Source organism: Pseudorasbora parva, chromosome 19 (assembly GCF_024679245.1).
Source record: "Pseudorasbora parva isolate DD20220531a chromosome 19, ASM2467924v1, whole genome shotgun sequence".
In the NCBI taxonomy this organism is placed as follows: Eukaryota; Metazoa; Chordata; class Actinopteri; order Cypriniformes; family Gobionidae; genus Pseudorasbora; species Pseudorasbora parva.
In genome coordinates, this window is record NC_090190.1 from 16198332 (window position 1) to 16210914 (window position 12583).

Genomic DNA, 12583 nt, shown 5'->3' on the forward strand with positions numbered 1-12583 from the left:
TACGCCTTTGTTTTGAATAAGCGCCCTCTAGTGCCGAAAAGTTACATATTGTGGCTTTAATACTGTATTAGTGAATGTTGAAATGAACATTAACCGAGATGAATAAATACTCTATAAGTATTTTTTATGTTAATGTAATTAACTAATTTGAACACGAGACCTCATTGTAAAGTGTTACCAACAAAATCAAGTCCCTTGATCACCCATAATTTTTCCTGGTTGAATATCATTTTGAAAAATCCATGTTGACGAACGTGGAGCAGAAAGTCAGTAATAAAAAAAAATACACATAAAATACAAAACTATGTGATTTTGTAGCAGTGCGACTGCTAGTTTATCCGTTTGGCTGGTTAATACGAAACCTTGACATGGAAGAGGAAGGAATAAATTGTCTCTTCTTCCTTTTGCACCCGGTAAGAACATGGTGTGAACCAAATCATATAAAGAACCACAATAAGACAAGAAACAAAAATATACAGTATATTTCAATACATAGATAAAATCATAACAGCTTCAAAAGAGCAGCATGAACAGTCTGTGTGACTATATCATAATTGACAGCAAAACAATCACCCCACAGAGATGGATGACTAATACTTTTTAATGTGAGATTTGATTGTCTTGTTCCATCTACTGCAGGACCTTTAACTCCACATACTCACACAGGCACAGAGATGAAGTGGAATGATTTTTCCCCGCACCTGAAGGCCGCTGGGCAAGGACAGGAAGCTTGTTTGATACTAGCAGTCTGACATAAAGTGCACTGTAGGTCATCAGGAGCTGGTGAGCAACAGCCTGAAGAAAACAGTTACACATTTTTACTTTAAATGCTAGATTCAACGCAATACTCAATGGTGATCCATAGGAGGAGGCGAGGGAAACTGGATTCTGAAACACCCATTATCACATCATTAATGATAATATGTGATGATATTCTAAATATAATAGTTTTCTAATTAATACTAAGGCAACTTAACCACGCTTTTACTTATGAGAATAATAAAGTTGCAGAGAATGAGTAAAGATATATTTTTTTCATCATATACTAGGTCAGGTCACCTTCATTTATATAGAGTGTTTTACAATACAGATTGTTTAAAGCAGCTTTATATTTTATTCTAGTGATAATGGAAAATTAATGCAACAAAGATTGTTTTGGCTGTACGGCAGCTCTAGAAAGTCACTGTCCAGCTTTTTTATTTATTAATTTTTTATATTAGGTTTTTTTTTTTTTTTTATATATTTAAACCCATACCCCGTTTGAATCAATGCAGAAATGAGAGAGTAGTTTTATATTTATCCTATGATGCATAAATTGACCAGAATGGTTATGCAAATTATGTAATATTTCCTTTTTAAATAACCAATAATAAAGACATTGTTAGAGGGAGTCTCTTAAAATGCAGATGACCTGCATGATTTGCCCCAATCATTTTTCTATACTGACAATTGCTCAGTTGGTGTTTATAAAGATTATTGATAATTTATATTTATATCTATATCTATGATTCTCTATTTAAAAAGTGGTAAACACTATAATCTTCTATTGAAAAATTGTAAGTTAATTAAAATGTTCTCCCTAATTCCCTTTCAAACTGCCACTGGTAATAATATAATGATGTTAATTGATTTTTAAAGTATATAATAAATATGAATGATTTATTTTTCCCACCTGATTTGCGAGAGTGGCGTCAGGCTTCAGGCTGAAGTGTTTTGTGAGTTTGGAGTCTTCCCGTTGGCTGGTTGATGAACTGCTCTCTCGTCCCTCCACCAGCAGGGGGCGCTCTTCTTCTGGAACCTCCTGGTCCGGTAATTCACCTTCGGGATCCAGGGTCTTGACCTCAGTCACTAGAACTAGGTGGGACATTCTTTTCTTGAGTTTGTTCTGCAGAGTAAAATGGGAACATTGTGACAGTATTTCATCCTTTCAGCGAGTTATTTTAGTATCATTAGAATATCACTCATTAATTTTTTGAATTAGTTTTCATAATTTTTGTGTTGTGCCAATTTTATTAGTTATAGTACATTGAAAAAAATATATATGTATCTAGTTTTTTTTTTTTTTTTTTTTTTCAGTTTTAGTTTTAGTAGTTTGCCTGGCTGTCAACTAGCTGAAATAAAATAAGTTTACAATTTTTATATTTTAGTTTGTTTCAAGTAAAATGCGTAACAATTTATTTTACAGTGTCCTTGTTACATATGTTACATGTACTTACCTTAACAGTAAATTATGCATAATTGCATGCAACTAACCCTCAACATAACCCTAACTCTATAGTAAGTACATGTAGTCAGTACTTAATTATATAATTACATTATAACAATGAAACCTTAAAAAAAAAGTGTAACCCAAAAGTATAACAGCATTTGTGAATATTTATTCTGCAACACTTGAATTTAATCTTTGCTCTACAATTGTTTGATGTACCATAATATTTTTGTGTTGATTACTTTCTGTAGAGCCAAAAAGCATCAACATAAAGCAATGAACAAAAGCCAACCTGTACTTGATCTGTGACAAAACTCATGTCGTCCAGCGCTTCCACCAGACAGCTCAGACACGGGGACAAGTCCCAATATACACAGAAGAGCTGGGGGCAGAAAGAAAACAGCAGTTTAACAAGTTTGTTCATAACATTATACATTATCAATTCCATCACATAGATAGACTACTGAAGAAAATAAACAAGATAAGGATGCAACTCCGGAAGATATTTAGTTATCTGATTAAACAGTGCAGCTTACAGTCTCTTTTACTCTCACACCAATAAACAGTTAACTGTTAACCTCTACTTCCACCTAATCTTGCTTACTAATTTAAAAATGGTAATAAAAATGTTATGCATTCATGTAATTTTGGTCAAAACATAATGGAACAGTGTTCATTTGAAGTGAATTTAATTTTTCTTTATTTTTCCCTTCCAAATAAAAGCAGGAACATTTTTAGTGCTAGTGCAAATAAAGCAACATTCTGTTAGTTGTGCAGTTGATGCATAATGTATTTGATGCTTAATGTGTTGTATTTTAAAGGGTTATTTCACCCAAAAATTAATATTCTGTAATCATTTACTTTCTTCTGTGGAACACAAAAGAAGATATTTTGAAGAGTGCTGGCCAAATTATGCTGGCACAATTATGACATGTGGTGAGTAAATGATGACAGAATTTTAATGTTGCCTTGAACTAACCCTTTAATGTCAATACAAAAGCAAAACCGATCATTCTTATTTTTTATGGAATATTGCAGTATTTATTCATATATTCTATCCACGCACATCATTCTTAAAAATAAATAAAGAAAATAAATGTACACATTTTATTTATAATCCTCATAATCTTTAATCTTTATAACTTCCTCCCACTTAAAGCAGCATCTCTTCTCTGATGAAGTTTACTGGCACAAAGGCGGAACAACCTGTCACTCACATCATGAGATTACAACAATAGCAAACCAACGATCCAATTATCCAATTAATTAAAAAATCAAGTCACGTCTAACATTAATGACTTTTTTCAACAATTTCTTATCTTCTGTGTCAGTCTCCGAAGCTGGTGAGCACCACAATGCATGTGTGTGGTGCTGATGCAGGAGTCGGTCAATACTAAGCCTGCGTTCTGACAGAAAACCCAGAAGCGCTGCACTATGTTTAAAATGTGCACAGCATTGGAGACTGACACAGAAAAGAAGTTTAAATTGTTGAAGAAAGTCATTATCGTTGTTTTGTTTTGTTTTTTAGCACAAAAAGTATTTCCGTCGCTTCATAGCATTAACTCTTTCCCAGCCAAACACAGAATGTTCTGTTATTTGTGAGAAAATGCTTCCTGGCCAAAAACTAAATTTTCCGGGTTTTCGCTGTCAGACACTAGGGGGGCGCTATTACGCATCTTCTGAATGAGTACTGAATCTCCTGATCAAAACCATAGACCGTAAAAAAATATGGACGATGCGACTTCATCCGTTTCCGCTAACTAGAGTTGAAGCTTTCAGACGCCCTGCACGGTGCTGACATCTTAGGACCGAGTCTGTGCAGATTCCGGAACTGGAGTCTGCGCAGTGTAGAGCAGGAAGTACAGCCGCGATATCAAAAGCCCGAAATCATCGTGATATTAACTACCTACAATGACATAAACTAACTTTGGGAAAAAAAATATTTGAAGTTAAATTTGATTGTTTAGTGTGTCTCGCGTCCATTAGAAAACACAGAGGGGCGGGGAGCCACCTGGGACGGCCACATGGGGGCGATCGGGGTGCGGAGGCTTCAGTTATTTACAGGAGTGCTGATGACCTGATCAAAACACACGCAGTAAAACCCAATCGCATCGCATGTAATCATATGCATATGTAAAACAACACAATCATCAACATTAAACATCATATAAATCAAAACTGTCTAATATTACTGACTAAAATGTGAACTCAGAATGTGGACTGATCATCATTCTGAATCTGATCATCAAAAATATCTTAATTTGTGTTCCGAGGACCAACGAAAGTTTTACGGGTTGGAAACGACATGAGGGTGAGTAATTCATGACAGAAATTCCATTTTATGCATTAATTTCCCTTAATGCTTTAAATTTCTAATGCCGCCACAGAGGATGATGGGAAATGTAGTTTTGTCAGCAAGACGCTACTTATACTGGTTAATTAGTAATATTTTCTAGCAAGCTTTATCACATAAAATGTGTACAAAGTACACAGCACAATCAACACAGATGATCGTTTACTGTTACCTTCCACCATAAAACTTGAATCGACATGTCACCCAAAGTGAAAAGTCAAAGCTTAAAGATGATTCTCATGATTATTCTGAAAAGACTTGCAGGAAGCATTAGCCTAGATACAGTATGCAGTACAGAACAGGAGTAATTACCTGCAGTTTTCCTCTGCATTTATGCACCCAGTCGGCCACTCCTAAAAGCAGCCCATGTTTGACCATGTGCTCATTAACCCCTACCAACCGCACATCTGTGTTCATGTTGATCTGAAACAGATACACACAAACACCTGTTAATCTGCATTAAAAGAGAATACAGGGTTATTTATCAAATTTAAAAAAAGACTTAAGTAGACCTAACAAGAAAGAGAGAGTGAAGTCGTGTGACAGCCCACCTCTTTGTTGCTGTAGTGGAAGATGAGGATGATGGCGGCGGTGAGGATTATGGACACCAGACTGACACACAGACAGAGTACCCAAAAGTTCGCTGTACTGCCTTCAAGGTATATGTGAAGGGTCGAGTACCCAGCGCACCACAGCACCAGATACAAAAACTGCAACAGAGACATAAAGGTCCTGTATTTCCTTTAAGTCACCTGATCCTCCAAATTCCTGCCTGGTTATTTTATCTTTTATCTGTCGGATGATTGAATGCATTATTGTGAAAGGTGAAAGGTGAAGGTTAATGACAAGCTGGTGGGGAACATGATTTCTGAATCCAAAATGTTATCTTAGTTAATTTTAGTTTTGTTGTACTGTAGGAGGGAAGAAAATAGTCCCTAAATGAAAAGATTAAAAAAATACAAGAAATCATGTAAATTTGCATAAAGAAAACGAATATTGTTTGCATACCATAAATAATCTGGGCCTACCATTATTTTCATTGATGATTCTTATTAGATTATCACAAAAAAAAGTATTTAATGTATTACACTAAATATAAAACTGTAAAGGCCTATATTCACATTAAGGACAATAACTATAACTACTGATATAATGATAAAGTTTCAATAGGCTAATCGTTCTAATTCTATGAGAAGGAAAGTCCACATCTCCAATGACACTTTTAATTATTTTTGCCAGCTGATGAACAATAAAAACATTGAGAGCCAATTAGAATCCAAATGAATTTAAAGCGCTCAAGCATTTAAAGCTACAGATGACAAATCTGCTGCACGCTTATCATAAACAGAACAGTAGTAACGTGCTGGTGTGGACGTTTTTTTTTTTTTTTTTTTTTTTTTTATCAGATCTTCAAGTAACAACAATTAACATTCAATCCATCAACATATTGAAAGTTGAATTTAATAATCAAAAGAACAACTTACTTGGTACGAGGGACATAGAGTAAACAGATGATATATAAAATAATAAATAAATCAATTATACACATAAAAAAACCTACTTTTGTTATGCCTCAGATGGGGGGATAGAAAGATCTCATCTAAACATTGTATACATTTACAGCTCATCGCTATTTTTATACTCGTTGTGAATATGCAGGCCACAAGAAGTCATTAGGTGGGGTGGGGGGGGGGGGGCTGAACCTTTTTACTCGGGACATACTTGCTGGCAACATAGGATTCCATTTATTATGCTAAGCTAAACTAGCGGCGACCCTGCCAAACTAAAACAATGCATGCACTGAGACAAAAATGCATGTGCCCACATATCTTAATGTAGGAAAGAAGTTTAATAAGCCCTTTTTTAAAAAACGATGGAGTGTTCCTTTAAATTATAGGTAGGCCTACATCCAAAAATACAAGAAATTTTGTTAATAAAAACTTAATATATCTTTGTTTCAAGCAGTATATATTAGATTTCTAATTGTTAATTTTTTAAGTTTCTAAAAAGACTTTAGTTTCTTTAAGAACAATATTGTTTCTAATAACGCTGTTTTTCTTTTGATTTTGGAGTGAAATATGAACCGGGCCTCCATTAACAGGTTCTGTGAGTTTCACCCATAGTCCTGTTGATTTTGTTCAGGGCTGGAATGTGTGTGAACAGCAGAGATTTAGAAAGGGATTCCTTACCGGTGCCATGATGAAATTAAAAGCATTTGAATTGAAAAGTAGGTATCGTTTGACAGACGGATGGTCCAATGCTAAATGCAGTGGACCCTCAAAGTCTCCTGTTGGAATCTGGAATGGATTTATCATCAAAACACAACATGTAAATAAGTTGATTAATTTAGAAATGTGTATAAACGATTGTTAAGCAGGCTGGAAATGTACTAGCCTGAAAGCCATTGGTTTCCAAAAGAGTCCTGCAGTGTGAAAAGTCAAACGTGGGAGTGAACCAAGAAGAAGTGGGCACAGATGCCACACACTGACCTGACAGAAAGACATCCAGTGAGGTTAATTCAACAGTTTGAATCTGAAATCCAGTCTTTAATATGACTGTGTCTTTTGTTGTCAGGAAAAATTTGTGCTGGATTGAAATGACCTATTAAGAATTGAAAATAAAAGTGATGTATTTACAACATATTTCTAATTCCTGTGGTTTTACAGAATAATACAGTATGACATGTTATGAGTCATTAGAGCATTACAAGCATTTCGGTACCATTGTGTCTTCAGGGCAATAAACCAGGCGGTAAAAACCACACTGCAGTCACACTGGTGTTTGATGATTTAAGTTTTATTACTGAAATTGGATAGTCAGAGAGAGGAAAGTACCATTCCTCCATGTGGACGCTCTGCTTCCCTCTCCTGCCGTGGCTGACTGTCCTCTGGGAGATCCAACATCACTTCTTTCCTCTCCATTACACTGCCTCTCCCTCTCCTCCATGGTGACGGAGACTGTCAGAACCTGCTACAAAACACATGCACCAAAATATTAACACTTTCTCACAGCACGTTGCACACTCCTAAAAATAAAGGTTCCAAAAGGGGGGTAGAACCAATTTTGGTTCCTCAAAGAACCTTTCAGTGAACAGTCCTTAAAAGAACTTAAATTAACCTTCTTCATGGAACCATCAATTTCAATGGATAACATTTATTTTTAAGAGTATATAAAGGATAAAAATGTCAAAATTTAAAAAGAGCAAAAATGGAGATGATCGTGAGCTTGCTGGATTTAAAATTAGCCCATGATCTACTCACCTTCAAGTCGTCCTAGGTGTATATGACATTCTTCTTTCAGACGAATACAATCAGAGTAATAATAAAGGCCTTCTGAAGCTAAACAATGCTTTTGTGTAAAAAAAAAAAAAAAAATCCATATTTAAAACTTTATAAACTGTAATCTCTAACTTACTGTCGCATGCGTGTTCACAAGAGACTGGCGTTCCAGCGCATGACGTATGGACATTCCGGGGAGAATATGAACCATGTTTTGTTTTGCTCTATCCTCTGCGCTTCGACATTCGTCACCAAAACGTATGCTACGCCTGCGTCCTACGTCTGGAACGCCAGTCTCTCGTGAAGGTGCATACGACAGTTAGCAGATGTAAGAGATTACAGATTGTAAAGTTTAAAATGTGGACATTTTTCTTACTTTTATTAACCCAAAACTGTGTGGAGCCCTTTTATGATGGATAGATGCACTTTTATAAGTCAAAACAGAAAGCATTTACTGACATGTTTAATATAACTATTATATTCGTCTAAAAGAAGAAAGACATATACACCTAGGATGACTTGAGGGTGAGTAAATCATTGGCTAATTTTCATTTTTGGGTTAACTATCCCTTTAAACGATTGGAGAAGACCTGCATATGTCACCAGTCATTTTCACAGAAAGGTCCAGATATGACATTTAGATGAAACATTACAAAGTCAAATTGAAAATAAAACTTGTCCATGAATTGTTCACAATAAGATCTTTAGCATTTACAATAGACAATAGATAAGGTGAATTTTTATGCCATGCTGACTTTAGTGGCCACAATATTGCTTTATTTTCTTCTTCATAGTAAAGTAAGTACAGTAGATTGAGCAGTAATAATAGTGATTCTTGCCTTAACAAGCACCACAAACATATGTGACATATAATGTAACATAAGAAAAGCTAAATTTACATTTACTGCTGTGTAAATGTATTCTGTAGTTTCATAATTATAAATAGCTTATTTAAATGAGATCACTCAGAAAGGAGACTCAAAGGAGTGTTTAAACTTCAAAAAGCGGCCAAAAAATGAGATTGAGCATGATGACAAACCTTTAGTCAAGAAAGCTTGTTTCAGTCGATGCTTTCAGCACAGTGCACTGCCTGATTAAGAACAGGAAACACCAATCTTGCCATCAACTTCTCTTTTTAGAGTTTCGTATACAAGAAAGTAAGGAAGAAATTAGGGTTTCTCAACGTTAAAGAAAACAAACAGCATTTTTTAACCAGTTTCACAGAATTTAAGTTATTGTAAGGGATCGCAATAAGTGTTTTATGCATACATTATAAAGATACTGTTTCAGAGAGCTGTTAATGTTTTACCATTGTGACCCAGGGAACACAAATCAAGAAAGTTTCAACAAACCTGTAAACACAATAGCGTTCAAGCTGACTCCACTGCAGCTGACTGCTCCAAGCTGATAAAATATAAAGACACATAGATATTATGCAGCATGTGTGTAAATATAGATTACCCTGAAAATAATCCCTCCATCTCATTCTCACTCACCCTTGGTCGTTATCTAATACAGCAAACACGGTTTACTGCTGAAGAACAGATTGTGCATGCGACAGCAAGTCCATCTCTTCATTGTGTCTGCCTCTGTTTCTTCTCAGTCATGCCTGCTGTTGCCACAGCCTCTGTTCTTTTTCTTGTAAGACTCCTCCCTCTGTTTTAACCCTCATTTATTTAGCTTTTCATATCAATTTGTTCCTTTTCTTAATTTCCCCAGTATGATTACAATCTTGTAGCCTCGTAAGTGCTCTCTTTCTCTTTCACTCTGTGAGTGTGTCTTCCTCTTTATGTGGATGCAAAACTGATTTTAAACCCTCCCCTTTAGTGCTCTTCCTCTATCTCTACTTTCTGTCTTTTCTTTTTCTCTCAGCTTGTGACTCAGCTCAGTCTGAACACATGACTGCAGGAATGCACACACAATTTCACAGACCAATGCTGAAATGTGTGCTTTTGCTTGAATAAAGTGTGATGAGCGAAAGAGAAACACATGACACAATGTTTTCACATGTATTTGTTGCCAAAATGGTACTGGTCAATGAGTTTATAGAAAACAAACAAAACAGGTTTTGAGTCAAGGTCCACTGTTCTCTTGCAGTGTTTTTTATACACCTGGTTCAGAGCTGTGCTAAATAAGAATATTTTTTTTGTGTATATTTTTAAGATATTTCTAAACTAAAATTTTAAATCATCATATTTTTGTAATAACTTTTGGTTAAGTGAACACTATTGTTCAGATTCTAGACTTCTTTACTTTTTTTTGACAACTTACCCCGTTTTGTGCAAAAACATACCCTGCTATATCATTAGGGGCTATTACAGTTGAAGTATGTATGTATTTATGTATGTATGCATGCATTTATTTCAACCAATACTTTAAGGCCTGAAAATAAACAAAATATGCAATAGAGTAAAACATGTGACAACTTGTCCCACACTGCCATTCCGGTGCGGTGCATGTGTAAATAAAATATAAATCCCTAAAATTTGGAAGAAAAAAAAATTGTACAATACATCTCATGTACATTATAAGTAATGGCTGGTCATGAAAAAAAAATTGGCAGCACACTTAGGCCACCAACAGGCTTAGTTGAAAAATGCATCTAAATGTGCACAGGACATCAGGTGTACTGATGTACATGAGCTTACATTTATGTGTGTAAGAATAATGATTATGAAATGATTCTATAATATTTTCAAGTTGATTAAAATTTAAACAATGTACAAGGTGAAAAATAGGCTAAGTAATTTTTCTATTAGAAATCAGTTTTAATTCAAATAAAGTAATACATTTTAGTAATATGAAGAAGTAACATTCTAGGAGACATTAGGTAAGTCAGTGTATGTATGTATTTAAATTTATATAATAGAAAATATATGATAATTTGTGTTACAATGATTTATGTGTGCGAATTTCAACTTCAGCATTAAAGGTTTCATGAACTGGCTTTTTTATGTTTTTATACTGTTGTCTGAGATCAACTAATGACGTTCGTGTGGTTTTTACATTACATTTTCTATACTGTTTTTGAGGCTCTCTCCTGAATGCTGGGTTTTGATGTCTGTGCCACACTAGGATTGGATAAGATTTGCATATTTAATGAGCTGCAGCTCCCCTGTCATATCTATGCCCCTGTCAGTTTACATGAGGGAGGGATAGTTTTGAAAGTCAATCACAGATCAAGATCAGGAAAGTAATATTATTTCACTATTTGAGATTCACTGGCTTGACGACGGGCTTCCGGTTTGGTAGCCCGTCTGGAAAACAAATAGCCCCGGGACGTTGGGCTTTGCGAGCCCTGGCCCATACATGTCTGAGTCTGACACCGAATCGCAATGAACCAACAAATAATGGATCCTCCAGCCCTTGTTAGACAAGTACACATAATCAAAACGATGTATGACAATGCAATAATATTACATTTAAAAAAGACGTTTACTCACATAAGTGTATTGCACCATTCCTGTCGGGTCCAATATAGAAGGCACACCATTGTGTTTTAATCTCAAATGTCTGCAAATCCAGCATCGACCTGCAATTTGTTTTTCAAACCATTCCGCAGTGAAATGAGTGATTTAATGCACATTTATGATTAATTTCTTTATGCAAGTCGAGTTCCTAATATCTACACGTTCATTCACAGTGATCTCCAACTTCTCCAAGATGGGCTTTAACCAGGGATGGAAATTAGCACCCGCCACCAGCCAAATGCGGGTGATTTTGAGTTGTGGCGGGTAAACTCGCTTCACTTACCGGCCACCGTGGCGGGTAAATAAAAATAGCATGCTGTTTCCCCTCTTTGTAAACTTTGTTCAATGCATGCGAGTGCGGCCGTATGTCCGAATATGACCAGTCATTTTCGCCGTCATTACCCGGATGTAGTACCAGAAGACGCGAATACGAACTCGCGCGCGCTGAGAGAAGATCCGTCACTGCGCATCATCCGAGAACGCGCACTCGTCTCACAGCGCGCAAATATTGAGTTCTCTTTCAAGTCTTGCGCTTAAATGGACAAACTCACACAAAAGGTATGTCAACATGTCCATCTTGATTAGTATCCAAGCAGACATAGTCTGAATATGCCTCAAGTGAACGTTATACAGTCGAGAAAGAAGAGCATATCCCTGCACTAGGTCTTAAAGGGGCATTAATGTCAAACAAAAGGACATCACTCACTGCTCTTGAATAGCTTTTGTAAGTTTAAAAAGGATTAATCTTTAATTTAAACAGTTAAAATATGCAGTTATTTTACATTTGATTACTTTATTGAATTTCTGTACCTTTCTGCAGGCCATTAGGCCTGTACATTAGCTATTATTAAATGCACACATGAGTGAGGTCAAGTTAAACATTTTAGTTTGAATTGTATTTTATACTGTGGATTGTTGCAATGTGCTAAATAAATATTTGCATAATTTGTAATTGATTAATATTTGAAACTTTAATATTAATTTATGCAATCGCAATGCCTTGATTTTTAGTAAAGTTACACAGTCACAGCATTAGCCATAATATTATTAGCAAATAGCAAACAGACGTCGTTTCAACGTTGATTTTTGGTTTTAAAGGTCAGTATCAGTCGTCAATCAAATTTCAACGTTGAATCAACGTTCACTATTTGGTCGGTACATCAGAACGTTATTACGTCGAAAATATAACGTTGATTCCACGTTGAAATGAGGTTGACTTTCCAACGATATACGGCTGACGGATATGGTCAAAATAACGTCTAATATATGTTGA

At 35.6% G+C, this 12583-nt stretch overlaps 1 protein-coding gene across 8 annotated transcripts; it reads right to left on the bottom strand.

Annotated features, from left to right (window-relative positions):
* Window positions 1–466: 466 nt before the first annotated feature.
* tmem268 (transmembrane protein 268) lies at window positions 467–9967 on the bottom strand. Of its 8 annotated transcripts, none has more exons than XM_067425744.1 (11): window positions 9337–9966; window positions 9193–9244; window positions 8880–8930; window positions 7397–7532; window positions 6957–7163; window positions 6752–6859; window positions 5114–5272; window positions 4875–4985; window positions 2502–2591; window positions 1673–1885; window positions 467–795 (listed from the first exon to the last, which is right to left on the bottom strand). In XM_067425744.1, exons 4-11 carry the CDS (start codon window positions 7481–7483, stop codon window positions 631–633), a joined length of 1140 nt encoding a protein of 379 aa, XP_067281845.1. In that variant the 5' UTR covers window positions 7484–7532; window positions 8880–8930; window positions 9193–9244; window positions 9337–9966; the 3' UTR covers window positions 467–630. The 8 variants fall into 8 exon arrangements, with proteins under 8 accessions (XP_067281845.1, XP_067281846.1, XP_067281844.1 ...); XM_067425745.1 differs by having other exon boundaries at window positions 8880–8966; XM_067425743.1 differs by having other exon boundaries at window positions 8880–8971.
* Between the last annotated feature and the right edge of the window lie 2616 nt (window positions 9968–12583).